We start from the raw sequence: 14,211 nt of genomic DNA, 5'->3' as shown, positions 1-14,211 counted from the left end.
TATCGCAGCCGCCATCTGGGCCCGACCCTTAACGGCTTACACTTTTCTGCTGTGCACGTGACTGTATGCCACGGCGGTATGACGCATAGATACGTGATATGGGGGTCAATGAACCCCTTTTCTATTGCCCCTTTTCTATTGCTAAAACTTTGTTCAAACGTAAGCAAAATATTTCTAAAGTCGAACTTCTTCAGGTTGGAGTGACCAATCACCCGGGTCACGTGACCTTACCAACACCTGACAAGCACGCCAGGATTGTATGACGCAAAGTTACGTGATATGGGGGTCAATAAGCCCTTTGCTGTTGCCAACAGCTAAACTTTGTTCAAACGTAATAAAATCATTTTATATCTTTTTTAAGGGTTGACCTTCTTCAGGTTGGAGTGACCAATCGTAAGGGTCACGTGACCGGCACGCCACGGTGGTATGATGCATAGTTACTTGATACGGGGGTCAGTGAACCACTTTGCTATTGCCAACAGCTAAACTTTGTTCAAACGTAAGAAAAACATTTTATAGATATTTTTAAAGGGTCGACGTTCTTAAAGTTGGAGTGACCAATCACCCGGATGACTATACCAACACCTGACAAGCATGCCAGGGTGTTATGACGCATAGTTACGTGGCAGGGAGGTTAATGAACCCCTTTTCTATTGCCAACTGCTAAACCTTTGTTCAAACGTAAGCAAAATATTTCTAAAGTCGAACTTCTTCAGGTTGGAGTGACCAATAGCCCGGGTCACGTGACCTTACCAACACCTGACAAACATGCTAGGGCGGTATGACGCAGAGTTACGTGATATGGGGGTCAATGAACCACTTTGCTATTGCCAATGGCTAAACTTTGTTCCAGCGTAAGAAAAAGATATATCAAAAATCTTTTTAAAGGCCGACTTTCTTCAGTTTGGAGTGACCAATCACCTGTCACGCCAGGGTTGTATGAGGCACAGTTACCTGACAGGGTTAATGAACCCCTGGGCCATTGCTATTGCAAACAGTGAAACTTTATTCCAGCCGGTTTGGGGCCTTTTCCACTAAGACCATCTTTGCACTGGAATGGGTGGTGATTGGTCAAAAGTGTTCAAAAACAGGAACGAAAGTTTACCGGCTTTTTGACCGCAGGGTCAGACCACCTCTCCTAGGTGAGACCAAAAATTCCTATCTGTCCTACATACATGTTAACTGTACAGAAAAAAAATACCTGCTTTGCATTGTAACATGCACAGCTTAATCAAATCTCAATGAAAGGACAACAAATATTAGTGCATGCAGCAAAGACAAGACTGTCAAGTTGAGATGTTTGATACATTTTCATTTATTTTAAGAGTACCCACAGAAGACAGGCTGGGTGACAAACATGTTCTCTCTACCCCCCCCCCTCCCAAATGCTCAAAACTACAACTTAAACTTCTCCATATTTTACAGCAATACTTGTGAAGAAAGGCTAGGAGATATCTTTGACATATAACAAAATTATGAAGTTTTTCACAAACTTCACAGGGCATGGACACTGGTCATTTAAAGTTTGGGAAGTCATACAAAGTTTTGCATTTGATATTGTTACTGGCAGTACAGCCAACAGGTCATTTTAAAGCATATGGTCTACATTATGGCATTCTCATTATAATGTACATAGTTATGGAGATATTTGACTGTGACAAATAGGGAAGGGATTCAAAATTTTGGAATCTTTCTATTTTTAATAAAGTGACCAGTGGCATTAATAACAATTCTATGAAACAGAACAAAATATCTATCAGCATCACTTCTTCTTCCCTGCATCTGACTTGTCTTTACTCTTCTCTTCTTTATCCTTGTCTTTCTCAGACTTGTCGTCTTTCTTGTCCTTATCCTTGTCCTTATCCTTGTCGTCCTTCTTGTCGTCCTTCTTCTCTTTGGTTCCCTCCTTCTCTGCGTCCCTGTTGGCCAGCTGGTTGTTGATGAGGTTGTGCAGAGCAATGATGGACCTGATCATAGAGGCCAGGTACACCACAAGCATCTGGTCATTCGTCTTCAGGTAGAACGCCTGACAGGAAGAGAAACAAAATTCATTTGAGTTACTGTAAATGCAGAAATGTTCGCAGTGGATTAATGTTCGCGGTTTTCGCGGTGACCACTTCACCGCGAACTTAAAATCACCGCGAACTTAAAATCACCGCGAACATTTTTCTATTGTGGTATTAGACTGCAGTCTATGGTGTTACCGCGAACTTAAATCCACAGCGAAAAGTCCTTTTTCCCACTACCGCAAAATTAAATCCCTGCGAACTTAAATGCATTTACAGTAGCATTTACAGTAGTTGTTATTTCGAGCCCTGGAAGGTAAAAAAAATTAATCCAACTGAACATTGTGATACTGATAGTGAATTCTGCTGTTTTTAGATAGTGGTGAAAAAGGAGGAATCAAGTATGTAATTTTTCAACACTGCTGAAAAATTACAGGAAGGCTTCACTATGATACCAGCTCCCTGCATAGCACTTACAGAACGTGCTCTCACTTACTAACCCTTTTAATGTGTCATTCTCTATCACAAACGACCTGCATTTACCCTGTCCTAATTTGTATGCCAGTCGAGTCTGAGAACATTCATCCTAATTTCTCCCCTTCGTTCTTTTCTATGTTATCACAATCCTGGTGATTTCCGGGCTGTTAATCTGTTTAAATCCTTTGCATGAAGAAATTTGTCAAGATCTTGTTGGATAACTGATGGAAAATCATTATGGCAAGTGTCATTACTCAAGTGGGTAATCTTTATTAAACACTTTCGGATAGAAACAATAAGGAGGGTTTTCACACCTAACGAATGAGCATGCAGATAGGTAGAGATTGATATGTGAATAATAAATAAATGCCATATTTTCTCGATTTAAGTAACAATCCAATTAAAATATGCACCCCAAATTGGGACGAGTCACAGAAAAATCTGTGGGACTGAAATGTTATATAGCACACCTCAAATAAATTGACTTGAATCGGATAAGTTCAAATTTATGTTTTCTTCTCTTTTTCCACTGTAATTTTCCATAAATCAAGGACTCATATATAATGTTCTTGCTTACATTTGTAAAAATGCTAGTGCCTCTCTGGCAAGCTTGTCAGTTAGTGCATAACCTTAAGAACTGACTGACCTTGACAAAGTCCTGCAGGTTGACATCAGGAAGCAGGTTGAAGATGTCTTGAAGCTGGTAAACAATCTGGTGGTTCACAGGTAACTTCCCTGGACATGGATAGGGGGGGAGGCAAAGCATTAGCATGGAAACTTATCTGTATTGTGAAAAACTTGTAACAGAGTTTTCCAGTACAAAACACATCCACCAAGTAGCTTTTCTTTTTACTGAACCTAAGGTCTTCTACAGGGTCAACCATCCTGAGGAAGACAATTCAATAAATCTGAAGAAAATTCAGTAAAAACTTGGGTGATTTTTTTTCTGTCGTGCTTAAAGACAACATTACAGGGCCATATGTTTCCTAAAACTCGGTCAGCTTCTAAAGTCATATGTTAGAATACATGTAGATACAAAATAAAAAGCGAGAAATCTGCAAAAAACTGATGGCTGTGAAGTGAACTGTCTCAGGCAATCTACAGCCAGTCTGGCTGCACTTTGATGAAAAGTTGCCAGGTGGTGCTGCTGCACAGTGTACCCACCTTCGGCTACATCGTCCAGGTAGGTGCGGATGTCCTGTATTCTGGAGTGCAGCCCCTTCAGACCCATCAGCTGGTTAGTGATCCTCTGGGACAGGGTGCCGACTGTGGTGTCCTTGATATCCCTGGGGAAAACATGCAACATTCACTTAAAACTCTTGAAACTATAAAAGATACCGAGAATTTGTTCTAGGGGTGGATGGAGATTGTGTCATAGATTTAAGCAGAGTCAAACATGTAACTGAGGGGCTGGTCGGGCTGTCATTGGGAATAAAAAATAAAAAAGTAAATCCGACGAAGGTTAGGCATCCAGGTAATAGGATATGCCAAAAAGCAATTACTCAAGCAACTGGATATAATTTTAGAACGGTCATACATTTCAGTGTCACTGACAAAAGACAGTGGATGCTATCTGAAACGTTTGACTGTTTCCAACACCATATCCAGTTGCTTAAGTAACTGCTTTTTGACAAATCTAGACTTGTACACAAAGAATGCTGGTGATTATTGCTTTCTTGACATACTCTTCGTGTCTGCAAACTGCTCAGGGGAGCACTGCCTTTTTAGGAAAGTGACCATACCATAATGCAGTTCTTTAAAACTTTGCTAGATGGCATGGTTGATACATCCATAAAGAAGCTGGACTGACTGAATGAAGTTGTATCCAGGCAAGATTCAAGCAGCACCTAGATAAAGTGAAAAGTTGGGCTGGCCTCTATGTTCTTAAACAACTGCAGTTCTGTAAAGCATGACTAGGTGGCATTGCTAATATATACAGCCAAAAAGTTGTAGGACTTGGTTCAGTCATACCTAAGTAAGTGTTCCACTCCAACCTCTTCTGCTTCCTCTGCTCCGATCTCGCTGGGGACGTGCTCAAACGTCTTCGATGTTGGTGTGCCGTCCTGCAACAGATACATCAACAAAATACTAACATTTTAAAAGGACAGAGCTTAACAAAGGCAACTACATCAAATCTCCCTCTGAAAGAATAAATGTAACCCTTACAATTATATGCTCCATAGTACACGAGTAGTGGTGGTTAGGCTGTAATTCAAACCAAAACATCCTTGCTTGTTTGTAAGTTTGTGTTTCCTGAGTCTGAGTGCTAGACTGCTAACAATAGAGTCATTCAAAACTATCAGCAACATTTAACAAAACTAGAGAAGAATAGTTCAACACTCATACATAAGTAAAACAAGTATTTTCTCAACTTCAATAGTGAGAAACACTGAGTGTATATAAAAACATACGTACATCATGAACTTCCTCTACTTCAATGTAGGCTTCTGTGGGTAGACCCAGGTCCTTTGGCTTAGCATCGATTATAACCAGTACCGAAGCAGAGCAGTATCTTCTCATAAGGTCATTGATTGCGATGTCATTAACATGAAGTTTGGGTCCTGTGTGGTACCAGCCTACTATTCTCTCTCGAGCTGAAGAAAAGAAAGTACATTATTTACTATCTGATACACTGTCTGTCATTGAGAGTAAGGTTTATAAGAGCCCCTTTTCTCAGAACTATAGGTTAGATTGTGAACTTGTGAATGCTTAAAATATGCAGAAACATCTTTTGAAAACAATCTAAATTGTACACGATGATGAGTGAGTGGGTGAGTGAGCAATTTGAAACTCAGACTTGGCGACACGTCCAACCCCTGCTACAGGGAAGAACGGACGCTAAACCAGCCAGAGAGAGAGAGAGAGAGAGACTTGAGAAAAATAAATGAACAACATGCAATTTGGCAGCCTAATGGAATACAGATTTTGTCCTATGATTATGAATCGCCTACAGCAGGAAATAGCAATAAAGCATTTTGGCACAGTGAGCAAAAAAAGGCTCTATCAGCAAGCTTCAAGCAGTGATGGTACCCAATCTGGGTGGTACTTGAGAAAATGATGGAGAGAGAAAAGAACATTCAAGACTGCGGTACTCACCATTGACCTTCTTAAACATGGCATACATGTTCTCCAGGAAGTCATGGTCCAGGAACCACACACTCTGCTCCTTCTCATCTTCATCAAATGGAACTGGGACAGAAAAAAAAGACGAAAAAGTCCATTTATTATGTCATAACTAGGCCATGATAACATTTGATTTTGGTGTTTCAGATCAGGTGATATTTTGGGTTATGGGAAAAATTTGAGTGTACTGCCCTTGCGCAGGATGTGCCGCTGACAAAAAATTTCAATACTGAGCAGATTATGCATTGAAAGGTTTGTTTCTTGGGTGGCTGTGACATAAATAAAATACAGAACTGTTTATTCTGCAAAAATCTGCATCACCCTTGTTCCCAGCCCACCCCTGGTACCGTGACCGATGAGGAATACTACATGTATTGTTGTATTTCTACACGTGTACATCATAACATGTACAAACTGAAAATGTAAAATTTATAGTGGAGTATAATTTGTTCCTCACAAATGGATAAGTAAAACCATACATTATAGGACAGCATTACATGTTTTTATCATAAAATTTATTTGACAAAACAATGCCCCCCTCCCACCTTCTATCATGACACATGTAAATTTTGGTTCCTTGCAAACAACATCAATGCCTACCATATCCTCTCAACACTATAACCTCAATACACCTGTAGCACTAGAATACACTTCAAATGTTTCGTTAAGGCGATTTTTCTTTAAAATTTTTTTTTTTACCTGCGAAACTGTTGGAGATGTCTAACGTGGTTTTGCCTTTCCACGATCCGAGCAGCACTCCGACCACGCGCCGGTAGTTCCCGATCTTACTCATCCTGTTAAAGTGGTCCACCACGCTCAGTAACACCAGCGGGTGCACCACCACCTTGTCTATGTTCGGCGCTATGATCGGCATCGTGCCTCCTATAAAACAGTCTGTAGGAAACAGAGAAAAACACGAAGTTTTCGGACGATTTTCCGTGACAGGCAAAAAATTGAAGTTTCCAAGATGGCGGTACTGCACATGCGCAGTTTGTCGCCGGTTCACTTCTTTACGCGCGAAAGAACACAAAAGGTCAAACTGAAATCTCCAAGGAAATATCATTAATAATTAATGAACCGCACTAACATTGTAAAGGATGGTACGAGATAGTATAATGATATATTTCTTATCGCTATAATAGCTGTATTGTTGTATGTATTGTTGTACATTAGCGTGATTTATGATGTACTATATTGTGTAGGGTGGAGGGGAACTAAAGGTCACCACTGCGTGCTGCAAACATAACAACGTTTCGAAGCATGGAGGGAAAAATAAGTTTTCTTTCTAGGGTTTTCTGATATTTCCCTGCTTTATACGGATATTTCGTCTTACTGACTAATATGTACGTATTGAAAACCATCTCCATCTTCAAACTGTGAGCTGAGACGGGTGAGTTTGTTGTTCGTTTTCTTGTTCCTCAGGTTTCAAGTTTGAATCACGTCATGTTTACAAAATGGAACTGATTCAAGTCTTGAAATAAAGTTGTTGACAGTCAACATAACGCACCTGTGTCTGAATAAAACATTAGGCACTGTCCTAGTTTCTTTTACCAGACGCACAACAAGTCCCTGTACCTAGAGCTAGAGCTGAGTTTTGTTCGTTTTTTTTTCTCTCGAAATGTCCCGTTTCAACATGCTGAAAAAGGTAAACAGGTGCAACAGTAATTAAATGCACTACTGCTACTACTACTAGCGCTACCACTACTGAGTACTAACACTGTAGATTGTACTATGTCCCAAACTTCTTTCTCAACATCTTTTGCTTGCAATTATTTGCCAGTCTTTTGTCATTTCCAGCCTCAGTATGTTCTCTCAGATTGGACGTAAAGTCTGGGCTTTGAGGAGAGGGCACTTTAAGTTTAATCTTACCACAACTACTGTAAATGCAGAAATGTTCGCGGTGGTTTTATGTTCGTGGTTTTCGCGGTTGCCACTTCATCGCAAATTTAAAACCACCGCGAACATTTTCCCATGGCAGTAAGAGAGTACAGCGCATGGTGCTACCGTGAACTTAAAACCACCGCGAAAAGTCCTTTTTCCCCCTACCGCTAAATTAAATCCCCGCAAACTTAAATGCATTTACAGTATCAAAAAGAGTAAGGGTCCATCCCAGTGTGAATGGATCAAACCTTACATTCTGCTGTCTTGTGTAGCCTGTGCTGTGCCTACTGTACAAAACTGGTGTGATACTCCTTAAGGCGTATTCCTAGTTATGCAAAACAAACAAATAACAAACAAACATGATTTGATTAAAACTATAAAAGATTAGCATGTATTTCCTCTACCCATCAGAGGCTGGAGAAGATGCAGAATTGCTATGGCAACAAGGCGGGGCGCCCCAGCCAGGATGAGCAGGAGGAACAGAACGAGAGATTGGCGGGACGGCACATCGAGACGCTGGCCTTCCTTCAGGAGATCGCAAAGGAGAACAAGGAACTCAAGGCCAAGGTGGAGACGCTAGAGGTAAGGAGGCCTAGTGATTTAAGAGTCTTGAATTTAAACTGTAGTGACTTACATCTGAGACGTCTTTCAAAAGTGCTTTCAGGTTCAAGTTTGAAGTACAACATGTAAGCACCCGATTTAGCAAGGATGAAAATTAAAATCTTTATAAAAATCACTAAGCTTGGGACCAGAATTTTGTGGCAACTCTAAATTATAGATTTCTTAGCCCAGTGCCTTCCTTATATAAATTGATATGATAAAAATCCATCGTAAATATTTCAGCTTTTCTATCAGCAAATCAACTAATCAACCTATCAACTAACCGACCTATCAACTAACTAGCCTATCAACTAAATAACCTATCAACTATATAACCTATCAGTATACCAATCAAACAATTCAACGCCAGTGAAAGCTCCAGTAACTGTTATGTTATGTAATACTACAAAAATACATTTTGTAGTATTGATTTGTTTTGCCCGTTCATTTGAGCAATGCTGAGGAGGATTGATAGATGTCACTTCAAGTAATGACTCCATACTTAATATAACATTGCATATCTAACCTTCATAAAAGTATCCAGGAGGTTTAAAGAACATATTTTTGGATGTTGTACGCCGTATTCTACTAGCAACTCAGCCAAACACCTCAGTCAATTGTGCGCAACAGCCCAACCTTAACCCTAGCCTTAACTCTAACACCAATCTTAAACCAACCCCAGACTGGGGCTGGGCCAGCCTTAACCCTAACAGTAACCCTAACTCTGTCCCTTGCTAAAACTTGGAGTCGACCAGGCACCTGGGTGTCGGGCAGAGTTGACCAAGCTGGTAAAGGGCCAAATCGTACTTATCCCCATGTTTTAAACCTCCTTTATAAAACCAGTATTTGTTGTACACCATGTCAGTCTGTACCCCTATCTCTACCCAGGACAAACAATACAACAACATGTGACAGCACCATAATGTGTAGTGGAGGATTTATCACTTATCACCATGGCAACCCTAATCCTCCTATTGCCTGTCTTTGACGTGTATCTTTCACCTGAAGAGAGATCGTAGATAAATGACTCTTGTAAGCCAGGGCAATGTTTGGTTTTCTGATAAAAAAGGCAAGACATCCTGATAAATGATCTTTGGAAGTTTGGTGGACAACGAACTGTAAAAACTAGACAAAAAGGTAAGAACCATTTGGAATGTGGCCTGGATATCACACGGTTCTTTTTACACAACCAAAAGTAAAAAGAAGAAACTCGTCTACAATTCGGTAGTCCTTCCGCTAACCTCCCTCAGCATTGAAGGACTACCAAAAAGTACCAAAACGGCAGATATTTTTACCAAAGGTTATTGTGTCATTTGGAAAAAGAACTCTTCATATTGACATACCAACCAGGTGACAAGCATTCTTGGAAGTTGGAAGCACAAATGGCTTCGTTTTACCCAAAACCATATCCAGTTGCTTGAGTAACTGCTATTGGGCATATCTTGTTACCTGGATGTCTAACCTTCATCAATGTAACTTTACTATGTCTGGCTCAACTGAAAACTTCATTGTAACTGTTTGCCAACTGATACTGTAGTTGTGGTGGTTATGAATATAAAGTAAAGGTTCAGCGAATCCATTAGAGTTAGACTGAGTGATTCATTCTGTACCATACATGTATGTGATTGTGTTTGGGGACTAACCATTTGTCATGTCTCACCTGTCAGCTGGCCACACACACCTGGATACAGGTGCAGGACTGTCTGGGGGTAAATCATTACGCATGTTGGCTGGTGCTGGACCGGTGCTTCTGTCTCCCTATCTAAGCAGATGTGGGGTTTTGGCTCTTTTCTGAACTCCATTCAAATGTTGTAGTATTTTTACTGCTTACCTTCCTATACTTTTGAAAAAAATACAACCTTCAAACTCACCTCAACAGCTAACAATCAAGAATATACATTACAGACTGTTAACAATGTAGCACAGGCTGCATGCTTTATAGCCCCATAATACAAGGGACTTCAGTAAATTCAAATGACAGCCTTTTCTTAATCTGAAAGAGATAGTCCCTTTTTGTTGCCTTTGTCCTTAGAGCAATGCTATAATAGCCTGTATGTAATATATTGAAAGGCATGCAGTATTGTAGAGAAGATCTACAACAATGTACTTACAGATGTAAAAAGATATCCAAAAACTATTGGTAGCCAACACCACACATCTGCTTTGAGATGACGCATACTTTCACCCCTCTATGTAAACTACAATGATCTCCCAGTCTTGTTCCTTTCACCCCGAACAGTGTTGTTGCTACTCAACTAGAACAAGTAGGCGGCTCTGTTTCACCCGTAGCCTGGCAGAGCATGCTTCACCCCAAGTACGCACACAATAGGCTTTTCAACTGCCTCTTTCACCAGTTTGTAGGCCGTTGTTGACTTGTCACTCCGAGTTCAAAGTCACATCTCACTCCTTCATTCAGCAGAGGTTTAAACAAACAGTTTTGTGTATATACACTGGTATTTGTGTAGTACTTGGTGTGTAGATTTGGCGTCTGATATCTTGGCGTTACGGAGACTGTGGTGACAGCAAGAAGTTTGCTGCAGGTTTCTAGTTTTCTTTGCCGTTAATGTTTATGTTTAGGGACCGTACGGCGTTTAGTGAGGGGGGAGGGCCGGTCGCCAGAGGGTCGGGTCAAAAAGTTTTTGCTAGGCCCTCCCCCTCCTATCAACTTTGAAAAAAATATTCAAGACGCCAATAAAACACTGCGCTCCCATTTGGAAATGCGCTTTGCGTCATACTTTTTCATGATTTTCATCGAGAAGCAGATCTCTCACCCCTAGTAAAAAACGGAAAACAGAATGGCTCAAAATATCTGCTTAATGGAGGGATGAATATCTGCTTCATAGAGGCATAAATATTTGCTTTATAGAAGCTATTTCATTGTTTTGATATTAAAAAAACACCTAAAAAGCGTTTTTATCTGAATTTCTAGTAGATTTGCGCCACGAAGCGGCGCGCGCCCCGCTCCCTAAATTTACGTATTGCAAGCTCGCGGGCCTGAGCGGCTTGACGAAAACTATTTTTAATTTACATATATTTGGGACTTTTTCTTGGTTCTGTGGTGGTAATAACTGCAAGGCTACGCGGGTCACGGGTTCCTCACTGGGCTTCCAGTGACGAAAGTATATTCAAAATGGCGTCATCACTGGACGCCCAGTGACGAAGGAAGTTCATCACTGGTTTTCCAGTGATGAATTGCTTTGTTCCAGTGATGAAGCTCTCTCGGCACTGGAATTCCGGTGATGAACCTTGACTAGTCACTCGGTTTCCAGTGATGAACTTCGCTCGTCACTCGGGGCCCAGTGATCATCTCCGCTCGTCACTCGGGGCCCAGTGAAACTGATGAACGTCATTCGTCACTGGACACCGAGTGCGGAACCATCGAGGTCACCGGTTCTTCACTGGGGTTTCCAGTGACGGGTGACTCTTCGGCACTGGACGCCGAGTGATGAAATTATTTCGGCACTGGGCTTCCAGTGACCACGTTCTAATAGCACTAGAACGTTCCAGTTCTGAGTTTGATATGCAACAAAAACACCCTAATTCACATGTCGCCATAGCCGTGTTACTGTTAGATTTGGTCCGGGAGTGTGGGGACTTGCAGAGGCGACGTTAGTATAACTTTAAGTGCTAACTTTGAAATCCCCTCAACTGAAACTATGATTCCTTTTTCATCAGTAAACTGAATATTTGTCGTCACTGGTTTACCAGCTGAAGTTTCCTCATCACTGGAAAACTAGTGACGATAAATATTCCCCACTGGTAAGCCAGTGACGACGCGACTTCATCACTGGAAACCGAGTGATGAGAAATTTACCCGTGACCTCGGTAGTTTTGCGTAATAACTTACGGTAAATCGGGGAAAAAATGAAAACCAAAACGACAGCACGATTCGACTAACCAAAACTGTAGTGGGGAGGGGGGCGCCGACGCGTGACGCTGATTTTCCCACGGCGTGGTAGACCGGTCGCCTCTCTCTAGCCGCCGGCGGGCGTGAGAACGCAGACTTGCAGGAGATCTTTTACTAGTTTTAGAAATTCCACGCTTTTTTGCCACGATTTCCTGCATTGCTTTAAGTTTTTTTATGGGAAAATTTGCTGGTTAGATGACATTTCTATGGAAAAAAAAAATACGAGGGTTTCAAGTTTTTGAGAACGATGTTCCGAACACCATGTTCGGCGCCAAAGGCACGAAGAATCGCAAGGTAGGTCCGGGAAAATTTTGAAATCTTGACCCTCTTAAAAGCTATTTCCTTCAGTTTGAGGGAAATATTTTGCTGACAAACAAAGCTAACTTTAATGGCATTTCAATTTAGAAATACAAAATTAAATCCCCCCAAACACATTATCACGATGTCGGTCACGTCAAAAGGGATCCAGTGAAATTTGCAAATATTTACCCTCGAGCTCTGAAACGCCATTTCTTACATGTTGAGGGCAATAAGACGGGTTAATTTTGCTGGCAGACTACTAGTAATCTAGAGTTTAGTAACATTTCTGTAAGTGAAAAAGGTTTTCGAGAGCGTCATGCATAAGCCCCGCCCCCTCCCTTTCGCATTTTCACTGTGTCCCGAGCGCCAACCTTGGGCGATCCCTTGCAGAGGTCCAGAAAAATTTTGAAATCTAGACCCTCTGAAACGCCGTTTCTTGGATTTTAAGGGACATATTTTGCTGGCAGACCAAGCTATTTTTTTTTTGCTTGGCCCTCCCCCTGGCAAAATATTTTTTTGCTAGGCCCTCCCCCTGGCAAAATATTTTTTTGCTTGGCCCTCCCCCCCCTGGCGACCGGCCCTCCCCCCTCACTAAATGCCGTACGGTCCCTTATATGTTTTGCTCTCTAAAATATTATAGAAGTGTTTTGTGGCCAGAAGGCAGTGGTGATTTTTGTCTTCCATCGGTGCTTTTACTGTTTATAGTGTAAACAGTTGGTATATCTATTGGTACTGTTGGTGTAACTTAGTGTTGTAATAGTTGCTTCATGAAGACCATTTTATAACTAAAAATTCCCTGTTAGTAGTTCCCTACCCATTATTTGTCCTTTTTAGAATGTGAAAGTGTATGGTGCCTTTTTTGAGGACCGTATAAACATGTCCTTGTTCAACATTTTATTAATGGTGTCATTTGTCTGTTGTTTCTTTTAAGCCATGGTACATTTTGTAGTCAAAATTTCTTTTGTCCAAGGAGTCAAATTTTCAATTTCACTTGAAGTTTCTCAGTAATTATACTAATCTATTTGCCTTATATGCTCTCATGAAATATGCTCTCATTTGGAATACATTCATATGGCAAAGCTAAACAGCTAAAACTAACATTTTGTTGAACAAAAAAGCTTAGCATACTATTTGTTTTTGTAAACAGTTGTATTACTATTAGTATAGTGAAACTCGATATCAATAACAAAGTTCTGTAGTGTACCATTAGTCAAGTTTTGCTATAAATAGTATTATGTAGGAAATGATAGATTCTCTGCAAACAATTGCAAAAAGACATTTCAAACAGATTTGTTCATTCAAGTGCACACTGCATGATGTTGAAGTGCACTAAGAGGTTTTAAGCTCCCCAGCAGAGTCTCTATAAACCAACAAAGTTCCATTAGTTCTACAAACTTGTAGGATAAGCAGGTGTGCACATAGGGTTAAATCATCTATTTTACTTACATAGAACTTTACCAGTAGTGGTGACCCTGGTCTATATCTTTACACATCCTGTCTGTGGTCCTTGTTAGGTACATGTACATGTATAGACACTGTCACTTCAGTCCTAGTGTGCATTTACCTTACTACATGTACACTCTCATTCTCTCTGTGCCAGCCATGCAGCTCTTTTCAAACTATACCAGCCTACACCTGATCTAGCCCAAGCTTTCTAAGTGTTTTGATTCTCTGCTTATGTTGAATTTTGCATGGCATATGGTTATTCTTGTATATGTGGTGCGCAATCCTCCTTTAATGTTCTTCGTGTTCGTGACGCGACTACAGCAGAAGTGTCGGAGCGCCGTACAAGGTAGACGAGAGATTGTGGAGAGGCAGAAAAAGCAGGTGAGTCTGGGGGTGTTTAGGAGGGGGGTACTGGCAGGGGGGTGCTGGGTTTAAGGGGGGTGAAGCGAGTACAGCAGGAGTTCTGAGCGG

The 14,211-nt window shown here is 41.0% G+C and overlaps 2 protein-coding genes across 3 annotated transcripts; one reads left to right on the top strand and one right to left on the bottom strand.

Annotated features, from left to right (window-relative positions):
* Positions 1 to 1,652: 1,652 nt before the first annotated feature.
* Positions 1,653 to 6,612, bottom strand: LOC118418698 (26S proteasome non-ATPase regulatory subunit 7-like). Its single transcript, XM_035824756.1, has 7 exons — positions 6,306 to 6,612; positions 5,580 to 5,672; positions 4,899 to 5,077; positions 4,455 to 4,546; positions 3,648 to 3,769; positions 3,130 to 3,218; positions 1,653 to 2,026 (listed from the first exon to the last, which is right to left on the bottom strand). The coding sequence occupies exons 1-7, from the start codon at positions 6,478 to 6,480 to the stop codon at positions 1,763 to 1,765; spliced, it is 1,014 nt and encodes a 337-aa protein (XP_035680649.1). The 5' UTR covers positions 6,481 to 6,612; the 3' UTR covers positions 1,653 to 1,762.
* Positions 6,613 to 6,702: 90 nt separating this feature from the next.
* Positions 6,703 to 8,432, top strand: LOC118418711. 2 transcript variants are annotated; one of them, XR_004831509.1, is made up of 2 exons: positions 6,703 to 6,996; positions 7,899 to 8,432. XR_004831509.1 is itself a non-coding variant. In XM_035824775.1 (2 exons), the coding sequence occupies exons 1-2, from the start codon at positions 7,225 to 7,227 to the stop codon at positions 8,175 to 8,177; spliced, it is 306 nt and encodes a 101-aa protein (XP_035680668.1). In that variant the 5' UTR covers positions 7,008 to 7,224; the 3' UTR covers positions 8,178 to 8,200. The 2 variants fall into 2 exon arrangements, 1 of the variants encoding a protein (XP_035680668.1); XM_035824775.1 differs by lacking the exon at positions 6,703 to 6,996 and adding an exon at positions 7,008 to 7,251 and having other exon boundaries at positions 7,899 to 8,200.
* The last annotated feature ends 5,779 nt before the right edge of the window (positions 8,433 to 14,211 follow it).

Source organism: Branchiostoma floridae, chromosome 6 (genome assembly GCF_000003815.2).
Source record: "Branchiostoma floridae strain S238N-H82 chromosome 6, Bfl_VNyyK, whole genome shotgun sequence".
In the NCBI taxonomy this organism is placed as follows: Eukaryota; Metazoa; Chordata; class Leptocardii; order Amphioxiformes; family Branchiostomatidae; genus Branchiostoma; species Branchiostoma floridae.
This window is presented reverse-complemented; position numbering and strand designations above follow the sequence as displayed.

What these genes read in the sequence shown, in the direction of transcription:
- LOC118418711 (XM_035824775.1), top strand. Translation starts at nt 7,225, where the DNA reads ATGTCCCGTTTCAACATGCTGAAAAAG. An exon ending in GTTTCAACATGCTGAAAAAG is followed by an intron (nt 7,252 to 7,898) that starts GTAAACAGGTGC and finishes TCTACCCATCAG; the next exon opens with AGGCTGGAGAAGATGCAGAA.
- LOC118418698 (XM_035824756.1), bottom strand. Translation starts at nt 6,480, where the DNA reads ATGCCGATCATAGCGCCGAACATAGACAAGGTGGTGGTGCACCCGCTG. An exon ending in GGAGTGGAACACTTACTTAG is followed by an intron (nt 3,770 to 4,454) that starts GTATGACTGAAC and finishes TGTTTTCCCCAG; the next exon opens with GGATATCAAGGACACCACAG. An exon ending in ACCTGCAGGACTTTGTCAAG is followed by an intron (nt 2,027 to 3,129) that starts GTCAGTCAGTTC and finishes TCTTCCTGTCAG; the next exon opens with GCGTTCTACCTGAAGACGAA.